Here is a 24326-nt window from a genome sequence, read left to right on the forward strand (position 1 = left end):
CGTCAAAAGAGGAATACGGAGGATACGTAGCCAATCGGGGGCCCCAGATCAGGTGATGGGTCGTTTGCCCGTATCGGATACGATGCTTGTCTATGTACCACCACTGGGCACCATATACTCCTTCCGGGGCACATACATACCAGTACCATGGGCACCTTTGGATGCTCAAGGTACACCCATGACGGATGTCCTCCTTCTCAACCATGGGTGCTGAGACGCCAAGGGTCTCTCGTCCTGTCGATGTCCAAGAATGAACCCCATTTAATAAGGATGACCCCGATGGACCCCAGTGGAGACCCCCCGCTGTTAGCGTGGATGACACAACCTGTCGCTTCTCTAGGACGCAAAAGGAGATCACTTCGTTTACTTCGCTTAAGTGTCGTCGCTTCTGCTGGTGACATGCCAAGCGCCAAAGTCTGCCCGGAATACGAGGGTCGCTGATAGGCAGGATCAATCCATGGCCACGTTTGTGTCTGGCCTAACCGTGACGATGAACTTTCTCTGGTCTTCGGTCTTCGGCTCGGCTGCGCAGGCTTCCTGATCCCTAAACGTTCCTGATTGTGGTTTATGCTCGGATGTCGAGAATCCCGGTTTCCGTCCCTCAGGCTCCTTCACCACATGAACTCCCATCTCTCGTCAGCTGAACTAGCCTGATTTTCCCTGTCGTCGTCCCGCCTCATATTTTCCTGTCGCCCCTTTCAGATAGATCGCTCGTTTTCGTCCCCGGTTATGCCAACCATCCCATCTTCTCCGCGTCTATAACTTGTGTGTACGGCGATGGGGCTCCAACCTGCTCCGCCAGCTCCCTTTGGAGCCTCCGCCGTTGCTGCTTCCACGGGGCTCGAATTCGAGAACGCCATCCATCAACACCTCGACTCCAATGGAGGGAAAGCGGGGAGCTCAGATACTACCGGTGGTGATTCGGAAGATGGCATTGGGCGGGAGGAACAAGAGAAGATTGCTGCATTGGCACGGAGCTTTTCTCAGATGTCACAGAAGAGCGTTATCGGAGAAGGCACCAACACCTTCCTCAATCCTACTCAGGATCCTGAGCTGGATCCGCAATCCGACAAGTTCAGCTCCCGGAAATGGACCAAGAACCTCCTCCATATCACCTCGCGCGATCCAGATCGCTATCCCCGTCGTACCACTGGCGTTTCGTTTCGCAATCTCAACGCCTTCGGCTACGGAACCGCCGCCGATTACCAGACTGACGTCGCCAACATGTGGCTGAAAGGGTTTGGATGGCTTCGCAGTGCGCTGGGTTTCGGAAATAAGGTTCGCATTGACATATTGCGCAATTTTGAAGGGTTCGTGAGAAGTGGCGAGATGTTGGTTGTTTTGGGCCGTCCGGGAAGGTATGCTTCTTGTTACTGGCTGTCTCTTTACTCTCCCTCAAGCTGCCATCAATGCTCACATACAATGTCCACAGTGGTTGTTCAACCTTTCTCAAGACCATCGCTGGCGAGACCCACGGCCTGTGGCTTGACCATGGAACCGACATTGAATATCAGGGAATTACCTGGGAGGAGATGCATAGTCGCTATCGTGGAGAGGTCATCTATCAGGCCGAAACCGAGATTCACTTTCCCCAATTGACTGCCGGTGACACTCTACTTTTTGCAGCCCATGCGCGCGCGCCAGCCAATCGGTTCCCAGGTGTGTCCCGCGATCAATATGCAACTCACATGCGGGACGTCGTCATGGCCATGCTTGGCCTCTCACACACCATGAACACCCGAGTAGGTAATGAGTACATCCGTGGGGTATCGGGAGGCGAGCGCAAACGAGTTAGTATCGCTGAGACCATGCTTTGCGGTAGTCCCCTGCAATGCTGGGATAACAGTACCCGTGGCTTGGACAGTTCAACTGCTCTGGAATTTGTCAAGAGCCTCCGCCTATCCACCGACTACACCGGATCCACTGCGGTTGTCGCCATTTATCAGGCGAGTCAAGCAATTTACGATGCATTTGACAAAGCCATCGTGCTTTATGAAGGCCGTCAAATATACTTCGGCAGTGCATCCGACGCGCGTCGCTTTTTCATCGAAATGGGTTTTGAGTGCCCTGATAGACAGACGACCGCCGACTTCCTCACATCTTTGACTAGCCCGTCAGAGAGGCGGGCGCGAAAAGGCTTCGAGCACTTAGTCCCTCGTACACCTGACGAGTTCGCCGAACGGTGGCGACAGAGTGTTGAGCGGAAACAACTTCTCGCTGACATCGAGGCCTTCCGCAACGAGTTCCCCGTTGGTGGGGATAAGCAACGGGAATTCTCTCGCTCCCGTGCCGCTGAGAAAGCCAAAGCAACTCGGGCAAAGTCGCCTTATACTCTTTCGTATCCAATGCAAGTCCGCCTCTGTTTGCACCGGGGCTTCCTGCGGCTGAAGGGCGATATGAGCATGACATTAGCCTCAGTGATTGGCAACAGCATCATGTCGCTTGTGATTGCGAGTGTTTTCTACGACTTGGATCCAACAACCAACAGTTACTTCTCCCGCGGTGCCCTACTGTTCTTCTCAATTCTGCTGAACGCTTTTGCAAGTGCTCTGGAGATTCTGACGCTGTGGCAACAACGCCCCATTGTCGAAAAGCATGACAAATATGCGCTGTACCATCCATCTGCCGAAGCCATCAGCGCTCTGATTGTCGACCTTCCCTCCAAGGCCATTGTTTCAGTTGCATTTAACCTGATTCTTTATTTCATGACCCATCTACGCCGCACCCCCGGGCATTTTTTCATATTCTACCTCTTCTCGGTAACGACAACTTTGACCATGTCCAATATATTCCGGTGGATCGGGGCGATTTCACGATCGTTGGCCCAGGCAATGGTTCCATCATCTATATTCATGATGATTCTTGTCATATACACCGGTTTTACTATCCCCGTCAAGAACATGCATCCTTGGTTCCGATGGCTCAACTACCTGAACCCAATCGCTGTAAGGACTACTCCTTTTCCTCAGAATAAGCATGTCTCTAACCAGGCTCCAGTACGCGTTCGAATCTTTGATGATCAACGAGTTCAGCGATCGCAATTTTCCCTGTGCGCAATACATGCCTACGGGCCCTGGATATGAAAATGCCCCCATGGGCTCGAAGATTTGCGTGGGAAACGGTGCAGTTGCCGGCCAGGATCATATAAATGGCGACGCATACATAAACACTTCGTTCCAGTACTACAAGGAACATTTGTGGCGCAACTACGGTATTATCATTGGCTTCCTGATTTTCTTCCTGTTTGCGTACATTATAACCAGCGAGTTGATCCGCGCGAAACCGTCCAAAGGAGAAATCCTTGTCTTCCCCCGAGGCAAGATACCAACATTTGCAAAGAGACCGCCCAATGCTGCAGATTTGGAGAATGCCCCCACATCCGAGAAACAATCGTTGGACACTGGGAGCAGTGACCACACTGCTTCTTTGGCCAAACAAACGGCCATCTTCCACTGGCAGGACGTCTGCTATGACATTAAGATTAAAGGAGAGAATCGCCGCATTCTAGACCATGTTGATGGGTGGGTCAAGCCAGGAACTTTGACTGCTCTGATGGGAGTGACTGGAGCCGGCAAGACGTCTCTCCTTGACGTGCTGGCCAATCGCGTTACCATGGGGGTCATCACGGGCGACATGTTAGTAGATGGACGTCCACGGGATGACTCCTTCCAGCGCAAGACGGGTTATGTTCAGCAGCAGGACTTGCATCTAGAAACAAGCACAGTTCGGGAGGCCCTTATATTCAGTGCGATGCTCCGTCAACCCTCGAGCGTATCGCGTGCCGAGAAATTGGCATATGTGGAAGAGATAATTAAGATGCTTAACATGGAAGAATACGCTGAGGCGGTGGTGGGTGTGTTAGGTGAGGGTCTTAATGTTGAGCAGCGAAAGCGTCTGACTATTGGAGTTGAAATTGCTGCAAAGCCCGATCTACTTCTCTTTTTCGACGAACCCACGTCCGGCCTGGACAGTCAAACGGCCTGGTCAATTTGTTCTCTTATGCGGAAGCTAGCCGACCACGGCCAGGCGGTGCTTTGTACTATCCACCAGCCCTCTGCCATTCTGATGCAGCAGTTTGACCGACTCCTGTTCCTCGCCAAGGGTGGCAAGACTGTTTATTTTGGAGAGCTCGGTGAGAACATGGAAACCTTGATCAAGTACTTTGAGAACAAAGGTTCTTCCAAATGCCCACCAAACGCCAACCCTGCCGAATGGATGCTTGAGGTTATTGGTGCTGCTCCAGGGTCACGCGCCGATCAGGACTGGCCCGAAGTGTGGAATCAAAGCCCCGAGCGCATGGAAGTTCGTCGGGAACTGGCAAATATGAAACAAGAGCTGTCACAGCGGCCGCCGCCTCCACAAACCAAGGAATATGGAGAGTTCGCAATGCCCCTGTGGACACAATTTCTTGTTTGTATACAACGGATGTTCCAGCAGTACTGGCGTACTCCTTCCTACATCTATTCCAAGGCTGCAATGTGTATTGTTCCGGTAAGTCCTGAAGCAACGCCCTATTGCTTCCCAGCAGCTAATGCCATGTCTAGCCATTGTTCATCGGTTTTACTTTCTGGAGGGAGCCGCTCAGTTTACAGGGAATGCAGAACCAGATGTTTGCCATTTTCATGTTGCTAATCATCTTCCCCAATCTTGTGCAGCAGATGATGCCGTACTTTGTGACGCAACGAGCGTTGTACGAAGTGCGCGAGCGTCCTTCGAAAGCATACTCCTGGAAAGCTTTTATGATGGCTAGCATTCTCGTGGAATTACCCTGGAACATCTTAATGGCCGTTCCGGCATATTTCTCGTGGTACTATCCTATTGGGCTGTACCGCAATGCGCCCCCAGGAGAGTCTGTAGATCGAGGCGGCACAATGTTCTTGCTCATCTTGATCTTCATGATGTTTACCTCCACGTTTAGCTCCATGATCATCGCAGGGATCGAGCATCCAGACACGGGTAGCAACATTGCACAGATGATGTTCTCCCTCTGTCTTATCTTCAACGGGTATGGCTTCCTTCCAGCTTCCTTCATGTGCAGTGCTAACGCATAGAGCAGTGTGCTTGCAAGCCCAAAGGTCCTCCCTGGGTTCTGGATCTTCATGTACCGCGTTTCTCCATTCACCTACCTCGTGAGCGCGGTTTTGAGTGTGGGGTTAGCCGGGAACCCCGTCAAGTGTTCCGACTATGAGATCCTCCACATCCCCCCACCAGCGGGCCAGAACTGCTCCAGCTATCTCGGGCCGTTTGTGAAGAAGGCACACATTTCATTACTGACACCGGATAGCACAACGGATTGCCAGATGTGTACGATGCAATCGACCGACCAGTTTCTTGCGCAGCTCAGCATGAACTTTGACGATCGGTGGCGCAACGTTGGCTTGTTGTTTGTGTATGTGGCCTTTAATGCCGTGGCTGCGGTATTCCTTTACTGGCTGATTCGGGTACCGAAGAAGTCGTCGATTAAGGCGAAGAAAGAGTAGGTAGATCTGGGGTTTATTGTTTGATGTGTTACTTTTAATCACTAGACTATCTTCGGCAGCTTCTTTGCTATGTCTGTTTATAGCTAGATTTTTTATTTCTATGGAGAATAAATCCATCTCATCTCGTCGCCTTCTATCTTGTCTCCTGGGCTACCTTGTAAATCTTTCCAGCCAGCGTCAAAACAGACCGTGGGAGAGGGGGTCGGTTCTGGCACGTACAAAAGTTACACCTGCTAAGGTGGATCCCCAGTTAACGGAGATACTGGTTCCATCATTTTCAAGATTCATTCGATACCTGTTTCATGATGACAATCTTGACAAAAACGGGTAAAAGTAGAAAGTAAATCGCAAAGGCCGCGTAGTTGGATGATTATACATTCGTAATTCCGAATATTCGTCACCTCAAGTCGGTCGTGACGCGCACCACCAACTGACAATGGCCAAAATTGCTGGATGTATACTCTGAGTAGGAGACCTCGTGGAGGTTACCCAGTTTAGACAACAACACACTTATCCATTGCTTTTTTAATGACGACAGTACCTCGGTAGTCTACTAACCTTAACGGGCTAAGTGTAAATAGTTTTTCGAGAGTAGTATATTACTGCTTTCTATCATTGGTCCTGTCCAATATCATCCAGGGACATAATACGTATATAAGGTAGTGCGTATGTACCTGGTAAGGGGATATACAGTAAAAGAATAAAAAGAAGAAGAAAAGAAAAGGTGCTCGGCCTGCTGTTTTGTCACGGTTATGAAACAGCAACAGCTGGCTGACTTCTGGTGCTCTCAACTCTGCCACTACATTATTAGGCGGTGTTGATAATTTGTATAGGCATATCTCTAACCACTCAACCACATGTAATTGAATTAACATCATTCTGTGCTCTCACTCTTGTGTCTCTTGCTGTGTACAATCAGCTGGACAGATTTGTCTTCAAGATATGTAAGACGTACGCAGTATGCCATATTATGCAGGTTGTTTCCGACCACGCGGGCAAAGGGTGAAAGGGCATCGCCGGGTGAAAAAAAAAATAAATAAATAAGAAAAATAAAATAAAATAAAATAAAATAGAAATAGAAATAGAAATAGGAATGGAAAATAAAAAATAAAATAATAAAATAAAATACAATAGAAATAAATAAATCTAGAAAATAAAAAATGGAATAATAATAATTCACAGGACACAGACAACACCTCCAAAATCGGCCCCCACCTGAAGGAGACTATTTTCACCTGCCTGCAGCCTCGTGGCCGATGAATACGAATGTGCCCGGGCGAAGCCGCCAGGGGGTGGGTGAAGTGGCATACACCACCGCACCGTGGGAAAGGAGACGAGAGAAGGGGTAGGCGTCGTCTACCAATGACCTGAGGCCGATCTCCTTGGTCCCTTGTCGACGGGCTTGCTGCTTGTATGGGAGGATTTTCCTCCTGGGGCGTGTACCAGCGTCGCACCGTTGTGGTGGGTACTATCCATAGCAGTCGAAACAGACTAGAACAAGCCACGATAAGGGGAGTGTGTTCGAGGAAGTTATCTCCCGCAGGACTACTGGTGGGGAGAGGACGAAGGGTACGCGATCGATCGGCCGCTACTGATAGCAGCGGTGGACGATCGTCGGTCATGGCAGTTGGTTCTATCTGGGTCTCCCGTTGTGATTGATATTCTTCCCGCTTTGACGCCTCAGCGTTGCTGGCGGTCAACCGCACGGCGGGACGACGCGACCCGGGAAGGCAACGGTGACAAATCGATTGGAGAAGTCTGGGAGAGACTGGAGGCAGAGAAAGCCAATTCCAGCGGGTTTCTGGGGTGAAAAGGTTGAGTTCGCGTGGAAGAATCCACCGGCCACATGGCTTGCATACATAAGATTGACCAGCCGGCGGTATCGTCGCATTTCTTCCTCCTTTAGGAAAATCTAGGAAAATCGTTTTCCGCCGATGGCGTTGTCTACAAGGAAGAAAGTCTTCTTTGGATCCATTCAGCACCCTGGCTTAAGGGGGTTTTTGCCCAGAACTTCTGCGGCATGACTGCGGCAGGCTGCAGCATCGCCCACTCGTCACTCGCGGGCAACGGATCCTCCCTAAATCATGAAGTAATGATAACTGGAGGTTCACCATCCACGACAGCGATTAGGAAGAAGCAATGATCCTCGCCTTTGCCCTATTTGGGCGGCCGGGGCTGACGGGGAAATGAGCTGGCGACGCTTTTGGCAGCGATTGACACACTTATGCACGTGGAGAGTTTCTTGCACAGCCGAGCTGAGAGGCCTTTGGCGATGCGTCTGATACACCCCCGGACTCGGTACCAGCGAGGCGAAGTCAAAAGGGGGAAACGGTTGGATGAGGATCATCAGTCGCGTCTTGACATGAATTCTTCCATCCCACCGCCTATCACCATGAGCCTGGTCGCTGCAGGGGGGGGAAGCCCAGCGCAAGTGATCTACCGTTTCAGACGAATCACGGTGTAGATGAGGCTCAACTGGGGACTATCCTGTCAATCTTTGGCATTACCCGTCCGCCGTTTCATCCTCCATCTCCAGACATCATGTAGTGTCTCCGTCGAACATAAATGTCTCGGGGCACGCTGGTGATTCAAACCCAAGAGTCAACCGGCATTCGAGCTTCTCCTTGTCTCCCCAGCCTCGATGCCACACTCCCGACATCATGCATTCTTTTGACTCATATACTCCTCCCCCAATGTCCTATCTGTCCTACGAGGAAGACTCTCTTCCTCTGCAGGACGATACATACGCGCACCATGCGGCCGTGGGTCTCCGCGTGGCTGAAGTCCAACGTCAGCTAGCTGCCGAAGGAGCCATCAAAGTGTCTGGCGCGCCTTCGCCAGGACCCTGGGCTATGGACATGCAAATGGTGGCTCCTACATCTGCGCCGGGTCTGTCGCCGTTCGACAGTGACTCCGGCGCAGACAGTCCCCAAACCATCCACGACGGCTGGTCCTATCCTTCCCCCCGTTATTTGACTCCTCCATACGACGACCATATGAACATGCTCTCCCAGTCCAACAGCTGGGGGTGTCCTTCCCCAGCTATCGATCTTGACCCCCCAGTCATCCCGCCCCATGCGGTGCAGCAGTATCCGGAAATCGACCCAATCTTCGAACCGGCCCCGGGGATCTCAGCCCCCAATCGCACCACCTCCCTGCCCTCTTCCGCCCAAACACCCCCATCCCCGCCGACGGCGCCTCAAAAGCGTCCTTCTTCCAACCGAGTGAGCAAGGGCCTTCACAAGCGCTCCCAGCCCAACCCCCAACCCTCCCCCGCTGTCCGACGCACCTCCACAAGCAAGGACAGCAGTACGCAGAGACAACGAGCAACAGCCAGCGCCCGGCTGTTCCTCTGCAGCTTCCGCCGATACGGGTGTCCGAGCACATTCACATCCAAGAACGAGTGGAAGCGACATGTCGCCACAAAGCACATTCAGCTGGGGTTCTACCGGTGCGACATGGAGGCCTGTCTCAGCGAGTCCTCCAGGGTGGGGGGCACCCGACAGGGCAAGCTCTTCAACCGCAAAGACCTGTTCACCCAGCACCACCGGCGCATGCACGCCCCCTGGTCTGGGCGTCATCCCAAACAGCCCTCCAGTGTGCAAGAGCGGGAGGCCTTTGAGCGCTCGATGGACGGCGTTCGGGATCGGTGCTGGCACGAGCTGCGCAAGCTCCCTGACCGGAGTACGTGTGGTTTCTGCGGGAAGCGCTTCCTGGGCCCTCACAGCTGGGACGCACGCATGGAACATGTGGGCCGCCACTTCGAGAAAGATTTGTGTGTCGACGAGGCGGAGGATGTTCATCTGCGGGAGTGGGCCCTCGCGGAGGGCATTATTCATCCCGCCAGTGGGGGGAGGTTCGAGTTGGTTAAGAAGTAAACATCTTCTATTCTTCCTTTTGGTTCTCTTGCTTTTATCTCTTTTAATATTGTTCCTTTTTTTCTTCTCTGCTTTATCCTTTGGTTAACCAGGTCATGTTTAATACTCTCTGTGTCTGTGTGCGTGTGTGTGATTATGTATGCTCTGACGACTGACGACTTGTAACTAATGGCTGCTCGTGATGGAAACGTGAATAAACCACAAAAGACAATAGACGTGTGGATCCTGGCGAACCTGAACATGAACGTATGCACCAAACTGGCTGTCGGCTCCGAACCTCGGGCGAACTCCCCATTAACAGCTAGCTGAAGTCGGATATACCGTTACCAGATATCTCCGAGATGCGATACACTCGGAGTATACCTCAGTCGCATCTCGGAGTATGCAGAATCGCCACGGTCCGAGAAGCAAACACCAAGCAATCTCGGTGTTAACGGCAAGATATATCAGTTCTATCCAGATGCACGGGGTGCAAGGCCCAATACGGAATATCCCGACTGCTGCTGCAGCTTCACCCAGTCCTATAAATATAGATAGTAACATCACCATGATGGCGCCCAGCAGGCCACAAGCAAGAACCGTTCTCGCCATTCTAACCCTCATAGTCATTCCCATCTGGCTTTGCACTCGAAATCCACACCACACCCCCAACATGTCAAAAGAAGCCGTAAGAACACACCCACCACGCCGTTATCGCCCTACATCTAACACCCACCCCACAGACAATCGAAGCCAAAGCCCTCGCACTGCGCGATCACCTCCTCTCCCAGCCCCAACACCCCTACACTAACAACCCATGGGCCGTGGTCGACGCCATCGAGGCCTTCGCCAGCGGCAAGGCCATGATGACCTTCAAACGGCCGAAGCTCGCCCTGGCCCAACAAGCGCTGGCACAGCAGCAGCCCGCGCCAAAGACGATCCTCGAGTTCGGCACCTACGTCGGGAGCTCCGCGATCGCCTGGGGCGCGATCCTGCGCGAGCTCCACGATGCAGACGCCCTCCGGGACTGTCGGGTGTACACGTTCGAGCTGAGTCCCGTCACGGCCGGCGTGGCGCGCGACCTTGTCCGGCTCGCGGGGCTGGCGGAGATCGTGCGTGTGGTCGAGGGGCCTGCGGCGGAATCGCTGCGGAGGCTGTTCGCCGCGGGAGAGATCGCCAAGGGTGGTGTCGATATGGTGTTCTTCGATCACTGGGAGGAGTTCTATCTGCCGGATTTGCGGCTCTGTGAGGACCTGGGCTTGTTCCGTCTTGGGTCGTTGGCTATCGCGGATAATACGGACCGGCCGGGGGCGCCGGCGTATCTGGAGTATGTTCGTGCGGGTGGGAGAGAGGTGCGCTATGAGACGAGGTCGTTGGAGGCTCAGGTGGATGGGAATCAGCCAGTAAGTGGTTCTGCTTGCTGCGTATGGGAGATGTTGCTGACCATGTGGGATAGAAAATCGTGGAAGTAAGCACGGTTGTTGGACTGCCAGTTTAATTGTATATGATGCTTTGGAAGTATGTAGGTTGGAGTATAGGTGCACTGCCGGGTTTTTTAGTAGTGTATACTGCGTTGTGAGGATGAGTTCATGCAGCGTGCATGCTGCCAGCTTCTGCTGGCCCAAATTGTATGTAACTCAGTTCCAAGCAACGCTTGAACCAACGATGGTCGACGAGATACTACTCATGAACATGGATGCAAAGATTTTTGCAAAGCAAATAAATTCTCTTCTCTCGAATGTGATGATCGCCTGAAAGAACCCAACGCCATACCAACCCGTACGCAAACATTAATGCAAATAGAGGACAACGAAATCAGCCCGCGAGAAGATGATCCCATAAAGGAAACTCCATCCCCGACAGCTCACGCTGAGTGAGATACACCAAACACACGCTGTTATGCGCGCTTCCGCAACACCCGTCGTCCCGCTGGAGCTTCGCCCGCCGGGCCAGTAGCCTTCCGGGAAACAGAGGCAGCGCTCTGCTTCCCAGTTGCAGATGTAAGATTGCGGCTAGCAGTTTTCTTGCTTGTTGTGCTGGCCGTCGACGCAGTAGTCGCTTTCCTAGCCCCAGTGCCGGTCCGGGTAGGCTTTGCGGCGGTCGTCCCTGACGACGCCGAAGAAGAAACACTGCCTCGGCGTTCAAGTTGGCGCGTCGCAGGACGCGGCAATGGTGACCGCATGGTCTTCGTACCAGTGGCAGCCCGACTAACGGGTCTCTTAGCTTGCGATGGCGGCCTACCGACTGTAGAAGTGGAGGCACCGCCCTTGGTGGATCGAACGCCGGGGACACTGGCAGAGGTAGACTTGAGAGGGCTCGATGGTTTCAACGGCGACATGGGCCGGGCGAGGTACGAGGAATTCTGAGGCTTCTCCGGAGATGCTCGTAGAGGTGACTGAGGATACGTTCGGGAGTTGGACGACTTGGGCGAGAGGATCCTGTAGTCCGTCCCTCGTACTTCCTGTGAGACCACTCGAGAGGTGCCGGCGGCGGCGGGGGGTCTGCCACGCCGCTTGGGGTTTTTCAACACATCAAGGGACTCGCCCGTGGTGGGAGCATTCTCTTTGTCCGAGTAAATTCCTTCGTGACTAGAAACCAGTTAGCCAAGTTCGGCCACAGATGCAATCTCGCCATGATTCTACCTTTGCTTCTTGATCCGACGGGTATTCGGGCTCGACATGGAGACCTTTGCCTTGCCGGGGCTACCAGGGAGCGCCGCAAAAGTACGTGCGCCCTTGGCCGGGCTGGCGTGTTTCCTCGGAGACGGGCTCCCATGCGCGGCTCGGAGATCAGCATGATGCTTCTCCAGTAGGTCGCCCATGTTCGCCTTGCGCAGGGCCACTGGAATTCGATTGACGCGTCGTTCCATCCGGGCTCGGAGATCGTTCGCTTGGAGGGCATATTGCGCGCGCAGTTTACGGGCTCGCTCGGTAACTAGGATACAAGTCAGCGGGTGAGGCAGGCGTGTGGAGAAGGGAGAACATCATACTCTCCAGTTGTAAATTATCAATTAGAGCCTGCTTCTGGTTGCGGGTGATCCGGAGCTTCTTTCTCGGAGGGCTGTTCGTGGGGGTGGTGGCCTCCTCATTGTACGCGTCGTCGTCGCAGGACTTGCGCTTGGCGGCGTGGGAAGCCATTGATGGAAGACTAAGAGCGATGAAATATGGAGCGGCAATTACAGGGGTGGGAGAGTGAGGGGTAGAAGCGAATAGAGAAATGGGGTGGTGGAAGGGGTGGTGAAGAAGAAGAGGACGTGGTTGCGAGAGGATGGAATGGATGGATGAAGTGGTGGTGTAAACAAGCGCTGACTTAATCAGCTTCCTCGTCCAGCTCCGTCACATCATCATCCTCATCGACCTCCACCACCACCTTCATCTTCTTCCCCGTCCCCTTCACCCTCCACTCCATCTCCCCTCGAATTCCCCTCCATCCTATCTATCCCAATCTGTTGTCTACCTCTTCGTCTCCATCCCACATCAATCTCCACCCACCACCGCCAAAATGTCGCTCGAAGCAACCATGATCATGTCGGTACTCCCTCCACCCCAGCTCCATGCTCCCCAGCTAACCCCTGCAACAGCGTCGACAATAGCGAAAGCAGTCGAAACGGCGACTACACGTAAGTACCTACCGTCGCTGATTCCCCGCAACCCCCTCAGCCGTGTCGTCCCGATCCTGACAGCTCCCCAGCTCGACCCGATGGCAAGCACAGATCGACGCCGTCAGCGTCATCCACACCGCCAAGATGCGCGTACACCCGCAGTCAGCCGTCGGACTCATGAGCATGGGCGGGAACGGCCCGGAGGTGCTGTCGACATTCACGACCGACTTCGGGGGGATCCTGTCGGGGTTGCACCGGACCAAGATCCACGGCACGGCCCATCTGAGCTCCAGCATACAAGTCGCCGGTGTACGTGGCCCTACCCTTCTCCCCCTGGCCCGCCCGTCCTCCGGATAGTGTGGTGATGTATTAACGAATGGTCGGTTCCAGCTCGCTCTCAAACACCGGTCCGAGAAGTCCCAACGCCAACGCATCATCGTATTCTCGTGCTCCCCCATCGAAGAAGACGAGAAGACGCTGGTGAAGCTCGCCAAGAAGATGAAGAAGAATAACGTGTCCATCGACGTCGTGGCCTTTGGCGACCTCGAGTCCGACCAGACCAAGAAGCTGGAAGCCTTCGTGGAGAACGTCAAGGGTGGCGACGGCTCGAACCTGGCCATCATCCCGCCCGGCCCGAACCTCCTCAGCGAGGAGCTCCAGGTCACCCCGATTCTCGGCGGCGACGCCAACGCCGGCGGTGCGGGCGGTGATACCGGCGACGCGGGCGGCTTTGGGTTCGAAGATGCGGCCGAGAATGACCCCGAGCTGGCGTTCGCGCTGCGCTTGTCACTCGAGGAGGAGAAGAACCGGCAGGAGAAGGAGAAGCGGGAGCGCGAAGAGCAGGAGAACAAGGCCAACCTCGAGAACATCCCCGAGGAAGGCCAACCAGGTGGGGAGTCCAGCGGGGACAAAGACAAGAAAGACGACGGCGATAAGATGGACACGGCGTAACGGCCTGTCTGTCTGTGTCTTTCCGTCGGCCGTCTAGAGGGCCTGGAATAATAATAAGTCTTCTCGGATGAATTGATGCATACCCGGCGTTTTTCTTTCTTGTACCTTGTTTTTGGACCTGTTGTACCTCTAAGTGTATTCGAGGCAACCCGCTTGCTTCTGAAGGATGTTGATTTTGGAAGTCTATCGCCATCATAATGGTATATCGTCACAGCTGCAAAGAAAAGAAGAAATAAAAGGATAAAAGGGTGCAATTAGATCAACACCACTGTCATCAAATGCCCATCATTAAGGTAGCCCGCCAGGCATACGATCCCCGTCCCCATCATGTCCTTCCCCGCAACCACCCCGTGAGATGGCGATCGAACGCCTCACAGCGCACCGGCATCTCCAGCTGATAGAACGGATTCTTCATCACAAAGTCGGCATACAGCTCGTAGACCTTCTTGACCACCACATCGATATTCGTCATCAGCGGATCGGTAAACAGCAGGAACTTCGTCCCCGTCAACGTCTGAAAGCAGGTGAGCCGGAACTTATCCGTTTCAAGGCTCTCCAGGCCTGTCGCGGGGATGCCGGGGTTGGGATAGGAGGACGTCGTCGGCGTCGGGGTTGTCGCGTTCGAGGATGTTGTCGGGGGCGCTGCGGAGGGAATCTTAGGGGTGATGGAGCGGGTGATGGCATGGACACTGCAGTAGACAAGCAGTCAGCGAAGGATACGTGCGAATGTAGCAATCGACGGAGTTGCGATGTTCGAATCGACGGAACGCCCAGGGGAGCCACCACATACCCATGAAATGTGCCCGCCAGAACGAGGTAGTCGTTTGTCGAGAGTTTTCGGAGTCCAGGCTGAAATTCGCGCTGGTATATTAAGCCGCCGGCTTTGTTGATGATGATGAGGGAGAAGACGGGCCTATTCATGCGTGTCAGTGGTCTGTCATGCTGTTGGGGATGGAGCAAGGAGTCCGGGGGCGTACATGGCGAAGAAAAGGAAAATCGGTTATTTCGAGAGACTGGTTCAATAGTACACACGAGAGACCATTGCTGAGAGTGGTGTTATCTGTTCAATGAGGTGTGTGGTGGAGATTCGTTGGGCTGAATGGTTGCATGTCATGGTGGTTCCCATCCACGCCTTGGAGGTTGGCGGAGAACATGCGGAGGGGCCGTTTATACTGCACCCATCCTTAGCTGGGTCACCGCCTCCAACAAACTACAAGAAGTACACGAGAGTAGCTGTGCAATTAGTCCACAGTCCACTGAATTGGATATCTCTTTAATTATGTACATACTGCGACAGACTCATGGACAGCGCCGTCAAGTTCTGCATACGAAAGTGCCCATCTTACAAGTCGATACAGCTTCATCCAAATGCCCCGTCATCTCCGTTCGAGCAAAGACAATTGCTCAGAGCCTAACCACGTCTACAATGGGAGACTGGGGCATAACACATAGGTATTGTTGACGGAAGAGAAGACAAGGAGAAATTGAATGGGGATATCAGTTCAAGTCGGCTGTACGACAACCGGGCCAAGAAGAAAATTCAAAAAGATGATGTAGCCAAGGAAGCGAAGTAATGAAGAACTTGGGAAATAATAGAGGGAGTCAAAAACTCGGCACAGGTATCTTTGCAGTCATACTGACCGGCTAACAAATCGAAAAGAAAAACATAAATCAAGCGCATCTTGCTTATTCCACACCATCATCAATGGGAAGTTAACAAGGGTTTCATCACCCCAACGGAGCATGAGAGAATATAATGGAAGAGAGGATGGCGAGAGCTTCTTCACGCTAATAAGTCACAGAAAAGGCAGGTGGAAAGGCAGCAACTGTCACACTAGCTGCAGCGAGACAAAAACAGTCCCCCTCCAGGATGGACAAGAAATATCGCAGGTCAACGAGGAACCAGAGTCGTCAGATAGGCAAAGCCACAGGTCCAGCCGAATGACGGGGCAATTATACCGCACCATCAAATAGAGACCGATTAAGCATGGCAAAATACATGGTCCTTAAAAAAAATGCAACCAGCGTAACAAGCAATTTCGAGAATCGTTGCAATCCGGAGAGTCACAGAAAACTCCATCCAATCCCGGTAAAACGAAAGACGACGCTGAACGGCCCAATGAGACGCCAATAGCATTCAGAAAGAGTCGAAAGGGGATAATGAACAGGCACAATGCTGGTAAATGAACTGGAAACCGGGGTATTCAACATCGCTGAATGTACAACTGAGATCTTAGGAGGCAACACCCATCGGTCCCGCGCTAGGACGGGCCCTATAAGGGAGCTGTTGGGCTTGTCCCTCCGGCTGCATGGAAGTTTGTTGGCTACCGTTGCTTGTGCTCCGCTCACGATAGTCGTTCGGCGCTGGTGCAAGTTCCATTCCGCTGGTAGAAGGACCGTGGCTGCCGGACGCTTGCACATGGCGCACTGAACTCTGCTGCTGCCAGGCTCCATCCTGGGAAGGGTCCTCAATGCGTGCCGAAGTAGGCACGTTAGCTCCTCTGTTTGAAGTGGTGATCGTGACAGTCTCGCCGCCATTGTTGGGTTTCTGCGAGAAGCTGCCACGCGCAATGTCCCCATAGCGTTTGAGAATCTCCTTGGTGGTAACTTCCGAGTTTTCTTTTAGCAGCGTTGTGTCGCTAAGGACCATTTGCAGGTCATCCGGAATCTGTCGAGATCAGTCAGGGACCGGAATAGAAGGCAGGGTATCCGTGAAAGCGTACCTCACACATAGTGTCATTATATGTGATAAGAGCGTTAACAGCTTCAATCGCCAGGAAACTCTCGTCCACTGTGCCGTTCTTGGCATTGGGATAGAGGATATTCGGCGTCATAACAGTCGCGAGGTTATGAATGTCCATCTTGCTTCCTGACTCTTCATCCACATGAGAGAAAGATGAAGTCCAGTTCAAGAAGGCAAAAAGGACCTCCATAGTATCTCTGTGGGCCTTCGGCAGCAGGCAGCAGATGAGATGAAGCAATCGCTTTTGCTTTTCAGGATCGGGAATTTCTGCAACGATGTGTAAGCGGTCTGCTATTGTTCCTTGCTGTGGGGATGGAACTTACTCTGAGAGACAACGAACAGGCGATGAAGCTTGAAGGTCAGAAGCGGATCCGGCATTTCACGAAGGAACTTCTTCAGAAGCGCGGCGATTTGAACAGGATTTTCCTTGGTCAGATCCACTTGTTCATATTTATTGTCGATCAGCTCCGAGATATCCTTTAGTCTCCGGATGTTTCCATTTTTACGGAACACTCCTTCAACAGACATGTCCATCTGGCGCATCGCAGAGACAGCGTCATCGATCAAGGCTGGAATACGCAATGCGCCAGGTCCAACACCGTGACTCGATTCGGTGCCCTCTCTTTCAACAAGGACGTCAAGATTAACGCCGAAGACACCCTTCTTCTTTCCAACTTTCTTGCCTTCCTTGTTAAAGGCACGGCCGAAAATATTCCAAATCGTGGGTTTGCGGGACTCGATGAGTGACAGGAGTTCCTCCAGCGTGAAGTGTCCTTCCAACAAAGGCTCCATCGAGAGGACCGCGACATGCCGAACAATGAAGTACTCGAGCGCAGAAAGTTCTGAGAAGTATTTCTTAGTCCTTCCGGACCGGGCGGGCAGTTCGGTGCCTGCATTGGACATGTCACGTTGGTGACCACGGTTATACCTCGGAAGCGGTTCAGTGGTCCCCACAAGCTTGGTGCCGGCATGCCTATATGCGTTGGGACGCTGTTCCTTCGCTTGCTCTGCGGCGACGATTCTCGGAATATCGTCCAGGGTCAGAGCGTCTTGGTTCCCGAACGTTAAGTCGGTAACGGTCTCCCCATTCGCGTCCCTCTCTTCTACGATTTGGAAGCCTGGACCACGAGGATCCGCTCCTTCGCCGCCAGAAGAGCCGGGTCTGACGCTACGCCCTTCGGGCCCATCAATGATTCGTGATGCGCGAGCTTTCTTGTAGGTGGTGGACAAAGTCCGCTCGTTCCTAATGGATCGCAATCGGCGCATTTCTCCCATTGTCTGTTCGAGGGACGATCCTTCCGAGCCTTGCCGAGCATATCCCTTGCCTTTCGTGGCAGATCTACGGATTCCACCACCTGCAGACATCTTTGGGTCACTGCCATCCTGGGGTCTGGCATTGGGGTCAGCAGAAGCAGACGCCAAAGTTCCCCCTGCTCGCAGGACTGTAAGAAGTCGGGCCAGGGCAACTCGAAGTAAGAACACAAACTGCTGAAGTTTGCTCACGCGAGTAAAGCCAGCTTGGGTTTCATGTGAGAGTCCTTTTTCAGAGGCACAGTTCGTGCAATAGGGTCTTTGCTCTTTGGGGCTCCACAAAGCATCCTGGGGAACGGTAGTGAGATCCTTCTGGCAGGCCACACAAGACAAATGGGGTGGCTTGATATGCCATCTGTTGTCGCCCAACATCACACATTCATCGTCAATGGGTTCCTTGCATGCAATGCAGCAGTCCGACAGCTGGTCCGCAAGGACCTCCACACCAGCCATCAATTCGGCAGCAGCGGTGTCTTCGTCGTCGGGCGGTCTGAGAGCTTCGAGATCTCCTAGATGATCAAGGAAGTGATGGAGGCCATCCGGTGTGCCTTTCTCTCTCTCCAGCTTCAAAGCTCCCTGCAAGCCAATGCGGATGAGAAGCTTGAGATAATGAGCCAGGCCTGTGACCAGTGATAGGAGCTCCTGGGTTACACCAAGCTTTCGGACACCAGCCTCTTGGGTTTTAGACAGAAGCGCGAAGAATGCAACAATCTTCTTGCACAATAGTTTTGCTTCTCGCCCAAAGGAAAGATCTAGATAGAGCGTTAGTCAATGGTCTAAATATTTGGACTGTTGAGGCAAGACACGCTTACCTTTCATGCCCTGGATTTTGATGGCTCCAGCGAGTTGGTCAATTGCGGAAAAAAGAACGTCGACGTGTCCGATGAATCTCTTCGCGATGATAACTCCATCGACATATGTGCCATTGCTCACGTGGAGAAGCATATCCGAGATGCAGGCGGCGGAAGACTCCTCGAAAGTGGACAAGATACTCCAGATCCGGTACACTTTCTCCTCCATGACTTCTTCTTCCACCCGGACTCGGTTGCGCTCCTCATCGGTAGCATCGAGGTCCGTTTGAGGGGTCTCAAAAGGCTGTCCGGTCGGCGCTAGACGCACGTTCCAGAATTTATGGATCATATAGCACTCCGGGTGCCAATGTTGGTTTTGTCCATTGCGGAAGATTTCCACGAATTGTTTCAGGATGGCGGTATGACAGCCATGGCACCTCTGGGCGAATTGCGTTGAATAATGGAAGTGACAGAAGACCCGACCCTCGTGTTCGTAATAGGAGTCTTGGGCCCCGAAGACGGTCGGACAAACTGAGCAAGTGAAGTGTTCAATATGATACTTGCGCTCCAACGCGGTGATGTAGGAGCCACGCAGAGCACCACCACACTCGTGGCAGAGAAGATCCAATCGGCGGAAGTAATCTGTTTCACAGAGGGGGTATTGGCCACTTCCATCTTCCGCGTCGACGGGGAAGAATTTGGATGCCACGATTTGACCGCAATCCTACAGAATGAGGCAATTTAGTTGAGGACAAGATGCATACAGAAGGAATCCCAAAGACATACCTCGCACTTGAAACACTCCAGGTGATATGTCGCCGAGAGCGCCCGAACGAACTGACCGGTGAGGGGATCCCCGCATTTTTTACAGATGCGAGACGTGCTGCCCGGTGATTTCGTATGTGGTCGGCCATTCGAACGGGAGATATCGCGAGGCGCCGGACGGTCCCAATAGCCGACTTGGTCGTGAGGGGTGGACGGGTCTCTCGACACCGGGGTATGGGGAGAATAACCTCCATCGATGGGACTGTTGGTCGAACCGTTTCGGCCTCCTGAGAGGGCGCGCGGCGAGTCGAAAGGGACATTACTGTCGGCGGGGGAGGTCGGCGTTTGCTTCTGATAACTTCCGCCGTAACCGCTCGTGTTCAAGGTCGGGCGGACAGCCCCGTTGCCCGGCACGAGGCTGTCCGGTAAAGAGACGTCGCCGGGAGGCATGTTCGAGTCGAACTATGCCGCTGACCCAGACTGAACGGCACCTGATGCTTGAAGAAAAGGGATAAAGCTGTTTCTGTCGAGGACAAGGTGGTTCCGGGTTCTGGGGGTCTCCAAGGATCGGAGGAGCCGTTGGTTGTTCGGTCGAGGGTTGGTGGATATGGCGACGGGAGGGGGTGATAAACAAACGAAGATTAGGGGAGAGGACAATCGGAGGACGGACGAGAGAGAGAAGGAGATCTGAGGGAAAGCCGAACGGTTAGGACAGGGTTCACACCCTTAGGCTCCTTTTCTTGCGCGGGGCAGTTGAGGACGGGACAAACTAGGGTCTTTCCCGTAACAACAACTCACCTCATGCCATGTAGACGAAACTTTGCGGGGAAATTCAGTCCACTGAAGATGAGGATGCAGAGCGCGTAATTGCCTCTGATCGACCGCAGAATGAGCGGTGGAATTTGCAGAACGAAGCTCAGGCACGTGTCGAGGGAAGCGGAATAGGGAAAAGAGGAAAAACGGGTTGGAGCTCAAAGTGAGACCAACAAGCGGCGGAGTACACTGGCCAAGATCACCACCATTCCCGGAAGAATATGTGCGATGGTTCGGTCGCGAAGGCTCAGTAGGAGAGGGGGGAAAGAGGTGGAGTCTGGCAACCGAGAGAAATGAGGCCGAGAGAACGGGTTAGGATAGCGACAGGTGAGGTGAAGGAGATGGGTGATCTGGGAGAAGTGGGAGAAGTGACGGGCGGTTGTCACTCTGTGGCTCCCCCCCACCCCCCCCCCCCCCCCCCCCCTATGCTGCTTCATGTTTGCTGGTTAACCGCTAGAGTATGTCACGTGAAGAGGCTCACCGCCTGGAAGACCGCCTCCCCGGGAGGACTTTCTTGTGTACGCATTACTGAACTGGGAACCCCATGGCAGGGGGAATGAATGTCAACCGCGCCGCTGACAGGGTATCAAAGTATGCCAGAATCATACCTCCCAGAAGGGGGGAGGTGAGGTATGCGGGCGTTTCTTTGGTCTGAATCTTTCTTGCAGTCCCCAGATATGGATGAGGAAGGGAAATGGACTGGTTATTGCTCGTCGGAGTACAAATCAACCCCGATTAGTTCCGGCAGAAAGCCAGACTTCCTTTCTCGGGGATGGACCGCCTACTGCCTAGCTGGGTTAGAATGCCAGTGAATTTTTAGATAGACGCTCGTCGATGATTATTCCCAGTCCCCACTCCCGATTCCCAGCCACTCCGTCCTGTAGTCATGGTGGTTGGTCGGTGGATGTACGCAGCAGCAGTAGTAGTGAGTCTCTGAGGATTTCCTCCCCTCTCAACTTTCCCTCGTTTACTCTTACTCGGGGTTATCGTGTGCGATGGAGATGTGGACCTGTTTGCAGGATGATACCTACAGAAGTTAGTACTATTCCGTACATAGAATGCCTTTGCGGAGTCCCGCCGCCTGTTTCCTCCATCTCGTGGATTTATTTTTGGCATCCTCGACAGTCCTCGTAAGCCATGTCTTCTCTCGAGTGGACCAGCTCCTCAACCTCGATGACTTACCATGGTTTCCATCCCGTCGAAAGATAATAATAACAGCAGGAACCTTTCACTAAACCAAATGAAGGAGTGAAACGGGATCCACCCAACGCCATTCCCGATCAAGCATCTTTCAACCTCCACATGCAGCAGGCGGTCAACCAGGGGTCCCATCATGTAGGCATCTTCTGCGTTCAACCTGAAGACACGATATACCTAGGTGCATAATGTGTTTTGCAACATTACAGAAAATAGGTGGTACCAGGTGATTGAGTATGTTGAAGTATGTTGACTTGATTCTGTAGTCTAGGTACTCGGTAGTTTGGTGTAAGCTCCGACAATATATATTCCTGAATGGAATCACACTAGCGAGAATATACGCTCAAAAACTAAAAATTCACTTTTAGATATCTTAATGATCTCCCCAAAATTAACTATAGAATGTCCAGGTTCAATAAATTCTATGCCACGTATCCAATTCCTTTTCGTGGTACTGAGGAATAATGCTGGAAAAATCATTAGGAAGGCTTCACCCATCCTGTGCAACTGTCCTGGCCTCTTTCGTACGCCCTATAGATCTTTCGCATCATCTCAGGTCATATCCTAAATTAGCACACATCGGCAAAGGATCAGATACCCCTCAGCCTCAATTCTTCCTGGAAAACATTCCCGAGCTGTCACTTTCCCCGCTGACGGATAAGCTTAACGATCGATGACCACATAAACACTGCTCCCCCTCACCACTTCCCTCCTACACGTCACATTCTGCCATTCCTTCTCCACACGGTCAGGATGTCTGATCAAGGCATCCTTCGCATCGCCAGGGTAATTCATCCTCCATTCGCTCGTCTGGCTGCTTAATTGGGTCCTGGACTGACCACCTCTCCGGGACACCAGGAAGTCAAACAGCTCCAACAGAGCTCAGACATCTGTAAGTGCTGCTTTTTTGATATGCAGCTTTCATGTTGCAAGGGGAGCCATACTGATGTGATATGCCCCGTTAATCGGGAGCCACAGCTCTTGCGATTGACTTCAGAGAAGATGACTTTCGACACGTCCGCGCGATGATTCTCGGTCCCCCGGAGACACCCTACCAGTTCGCCTTTTTCGAGGTACGTTTCCCCACGTGTTTGTATAAAGGTTTGAGCCCAATTCAGAATACCTGGCTTGTAGTTCTCATTCAGTTTCGGGAATGGTAAGTTCAATCTCCCACATCCATGCTGGTCGACTATGTATCACGAATCTGATCTCCAACTCCAAGGTTATCCCGCAAACCCCCCAACCGTCGTGGCCAAGACAACCAACAAAGGACGATGTCGTTTCAATCCCAATATCTATGCTTCGGGCCGGGTCTGCTTGTAAGCTTCAATGACCACGAATAACGGATGGAGGCTAATGAAGACTACCTTAGGTCTATCCTTGGGTAATATCCACGCTAGCTTTCATAACGGACGCCGAACTAATTACCCAATAATCTAGCACCTGGCAATCTCGTCGTGGGGAGGAGTGGTCCTCAGCACAGGGCCTCGAATCCACCCTGCTGTCCATACAGAGTTTGATGTCCAACAACCCGTACAAAAACGAGCCGGGTTATGAGGACCGAGCGTCTGATATGGATCTCCAGGACATGAAGAATTATGTTGAAAAGGTGACCTCGATTTCTATACTGATACCGCTCAGACTGACGCTGTTTTATTGGACATGAAGATACAACACGAGTCTCTCAGGCTAGCAGTTATTGAACCACTGGAGTCTTCCTTTGGCATGTTGGGTACGGCCGGAGACGTGTCACCAATGGTGGAAGAAGAAGAAGAAGAAGAGGAGGAAGAAGAAGACCTGCCAATTCACGACAATTCCGAGTCAACCTGTGACGCCTTTATAGATCTCCGCAAGCGACGGTTGCTCTGGTACTTTGAATCCTACCTGCAGGCCATCGATACCGAGGGGCCCAAAAACCCGCCCCAGCGCTGGTTCAAGAGGATGCCCTTTGAAAGCCCCGGAAACACCATGGACGGCCACTTTGACTACCCCGAGTTACGCCGGCGCTTACATGTCGTCAAGGACAAGATCATGAGTGAAACGAAAGAATGGGTAGCGGAGGGACTGGAAGCCAAGAAACAGGAGCTGAGGATTGCTGTGAATCTGCAACACCAGTATCAGCAGATTGTCCAGGATCTCAAGGATCAGAAGAATTATAGCATTTCCCTGGAGCTTGCCAACGACAACCCATTCCTTTGGGAAGTCACCTATTTCGGGCGACCCATGTCGCACCTTGATGGCGGCATTTTCCGGCTGAAAATCTACGTTAGTCCCCGGTTCCCAGAAGAGCAGCCTCGTGTCTTCATGGACCCGCCCGTCTTTCACGTCCGGGTCTCGAAAGAGGGTGTCGTCTGTTACATCCCACATCGGGCTGACGATATGCGACATCACATCGAGGCCATCGTTGCGGCAATTGATAAGGAGTCCCCGCCTTACGACCCGCGAACGACTGTCAACCTCGAAGCATCCAAATTGTTCTGGGGCACTCCGGAGGACCGGAAAATGTACTCTCGGCGATTAAGACAGTCGATCGCCATGGCCTGGGACTGAGGGTTATCGTATCGTATCATTAAGCACGGCGAATTGGATCATCATTCGCGCTTGTCTCGTCTGGTACAGGAGTGGCATCAGAATGGGGAGTCCAGGAGTTTCAGTTTCTTTTTATGGAGCGTCAGACTGACGCACCCTTCATGCAAATAGGGATAATGATCTTAAATTGAGCAACGTATGTATTACATTGGGGTTCATAATGTCTCTTAGCATCTACTACCCCGTATAGTAATAGTGGGCCCGAGGCGGCCCCAGACTGTCCCAAGT

General features: G+C 52.7%; 8 protein-coding genes across 8 annotated transcripts; 5 read left to right on the forward strand and 3 right to left on the reverse strand.

Annotated features, from left to right (window-relative positions):
• Positions 1-461: 461 nt before the first annotated feature.
• On the forward strand, positions 462-5586 carry BDV59DRAFT_43277 (pleiotropic drug resistance family ABC transporter). The gene is made up of 5 exons (XM_073696370.1): positions 462-1358; positions 1433-2945; positions 2998-4491; positions 4545-5005; positions 5057-5586. The coding sequence occupies exons 1-5, from the start codon at positions 778-780 to the stop codon at positions 5478-5480; spliced, it is 4473 nt and encodes a 1490-aa protein (XP_073547292.1). The 5' UTR covers positions 462-777; the 3' UTR covers positions 5481-5586.
• Positions 5587-7473: 1887 nt separating this feature from the next.
• BDV59DRAFT_180123 (putative C2H2 finger domain protein) lies at positions 7474-9560 on the forward strand. Its single transcript, XM_073690010.1, has one exon. The coding sequence runs from the start codon at positions 8141-8143 to the stop codon at positions 9356-9358; it is 1218 nt and encodes a 405-aa protein (XP_073547293.1). The 5' UTR covers positions 7474-8140; the 3' UTR covers positions 9359-9560.
• A 450-nt stretch (positions 9561-10010) lies between these two features.
• On the forward strand, positions 10011-10835 carry BDV59DRAFT_202652 (putative O-methyltransferase; the record flags this gene model as incomplete). Its single annotated transcript, XM_073694089.1, has 3 exons — positions 10011-10025; positions 10081-10740; positions 10794-10835. 3 exons carry the CDS (start codon positions 10011-10013, stop codon positions 10833-10835), a joined length of 717 nt encoding a protein of 238 aa, XP_073547294.1.
• A 48-nt stretch (positions 10836-10883) lies between these two features.
• BDV59DRAFT_180124 (uncharacterized protein) lies at positions 10884-12590 on the reverse strand. The gene is made up of 3 exons (XM_073690011.1): positions 12327-12590; positions 11980-12271; positions 10884-11925 (listed from the first exon to the last, which is right to left on the reverse strand). The coding sequence occupies exons 1-3, from the start codon at positions 12472-12474 to the stop codon at positions 11235-11237; spliced, it is 1131 nt and encodes a 376-aa protein (XP_073547295.1). The 5' UTR covers positions 12475-12590; the 3' UTR covers positions 10884-11234.
• Positions 12591-12838: 248 nt separating this feature from the next.
• Positions 12839-13889, forward strand: BDV59DRAFT_193701 (proteasome regulatory particle base subunit RPN10; the record flags this gene model as incomplete). The annotated part of the gene is made up of 4 exons (XM_073692269.1): positions 12839-12864; positions 12918-12956; positions 13028-13247; positions 13329-13889. The coding sequence occupies 4 exons, from the start codon at positions 12839-12841 to the stop codon at positions 13887-13889; spliced, it is 846 nt and encodes a 281-aa protein (XP_073547296.1).
• A 121-nt stretch (positions 13890-14010) lies between these two features.
• On the reverse strand, positions 14011-15119 carry BDV59DRAFT_43300 (trafficking protein particle complex subunit 4). Its single transcript, XM_073696371.1, has 3 exons — positions 14867-15119; positions 14680-14802; positions 14011-14578 (listed from the first exon to the last, which is right to left on the reverse strand). Coding segments are annotated over exons 1-3 (489 nt in total). The 5' UTR covers positions 14869-15119; the 3' UTR covers positions 14011-14214.
• A 1003-nt stretch (positions 15120-16122) lies between these two features.
• BDV59DRAFT_202656 (GTPase-activating protein LRG1) lies at positions 16123-19949 on the reverse strand (the record flags this gene model as incomplete). Its single annotated transcript, XM_073694090.1, has 5 exons — positions 16123-16557; positions 16613-16899; positions 16956-18695; positions 18756-19458; positions 19521-19949. The coding sequence occupies 5 exons, from the start codon at positions 19947-19949 to the stop codon at positions 16123-16125; spliced, it is 3594 nt and encodes a 1197-aa protein (XP_073547298.1).
• A 2092-nt stretch (positions 19950-22041) lies between these two features.
• Positions 22042-24235, forward strand: BDV59DRAFT_180131 (ubiquitin-conjugating enzyme E2). Its single transcript, XM_073690012.1, has 7 exons — positions 22042-22401; positions 22488-22582; positions 22644-22665; positions 22732-22828; positions 22882-22893; positions 22950-23118; positions 23178-24235. The coding sequence occupies exons 2-7, from the start codon at positions 22535-22537 to the stop codon at positions 24057-24059; spliced, it is 1230 nt and encodes a 409-aa protein (XP_073547299.1). The 5' UTR covers positions 22042-22401; positions 22488-22534; the 3' UTR covers positions 24060-24235.
• Positions 24236-24326: the final 91 nt, after the last annotated feature.

The sequence above is a fragment of the Aspergillus ambiguus genome, assembly GCF_047715705.1.
Source record: "Aspergillus ambiguus strain CBS 117.58 unplaced genomic scaffold BDV59scaffold_19, whole genome shotgun sequence".
NCBI lineage: Eukaryota > Fungi > Ascomycota > Eurotiomycetes > Eurotiales > Aspergillaceae > Aspergillus > Aspergillus ambiguus.

What these genes read in the sequence shown, in the direction of transcription:
- BDV59DRAFT_43277 (XM_073696370.1), top strand. Translation starts at nt 778, where the DNA reads ATGGGGCTCCAACCTGCTCCGCCAGCTCCCTTTGGAGCCTCCGCCGTT. An exon ending in GTTTTGGGCCGTCCGGGAAG is followed by an intron (nt 1,359 to 1,432) that starts GTATGCTTCTTG and finishes CAATGTCCACAG; the next exon opens with TGGTTGTTCAACCTTTCTCA. An exon ending in CTCTGTCTTATCTTCAACGG is followed by an intron (nt 5,006 to 5,056) that starts GTATGGCTTCCT and finishes CGCATAGAGCAG; the next exon opens with TGTGCTTGCAAGCCCAAAGG.
- BDV59DRAFT_43300 (XM_073696371.1), bottom strand. An exon ending in CTGGCGGGCACATTTCATGG is followed by an intron (nt 14,579 to 14,679) that starts GTATGTGGTGGC and finishes TGTCTACTGCAG; the next exon opens with TGTCCATGCCATCACCCGCT.
- BDV59DRAFT_180131 (XM_073690012.1), top strand. Translation starts at nt 22,535, where the DNA reads ATGATTCTCGGTCCCCCGGAGACACCCTACCAGTTCGCCTTTTTCGAG. An exon ending in ACCAGTTCGCCTTTTTCGAG is followed by an intron (nt 22,583 to 22,643) that starts GTACGTTTCCCC and finishes CCTGGCTTGTAG; the next exon opens with TTCTCATTCAGTTTCGGGAA. An exon ending in CTCATTCAGTTTCGGGAATG is followed by an intron (nt 22,666 to 22,731) that starts GTAAGTTCAATC and finishes TCCAACTCCAAG; the next exon opens with GTTATCCCGCAAACCCCCCA.
- BDV59DRAFT_180123 (XM_073690010.1), top strand. Translation starts at nt 8,141, where the DNA reads ATGCATTCTTTTGACTCATATACTCCTCCCCCAATGTCCTATCTGTCC.
- BDV59DRAFT_180124 (XM_073690011.1), bottom strand. Translation starts at nt 12,474, where the DNA reads ATGGCTTCCCACGCCGCCAAGCGCAAGTCCTGCGACGACGACGCGTAC. An exon ending in TGATAATTTACAACTGGAGA is followed by an intron (nt 12,272 to 12,326) that starts GTATGATGTTCT and finishes CTTGTATCCTAG; the next exon opens with TTACCGAGCGAGCCCGTAAA. An exon ending in CGTCGGATCAAGAAGCAAAG is followed by an intron (nt 11,926 to 11,979) that starts GTAGAATCATGG and finishes ACTGGTTTCTAG; the next exon opens with TCACGAAGGAATTTACTCGG.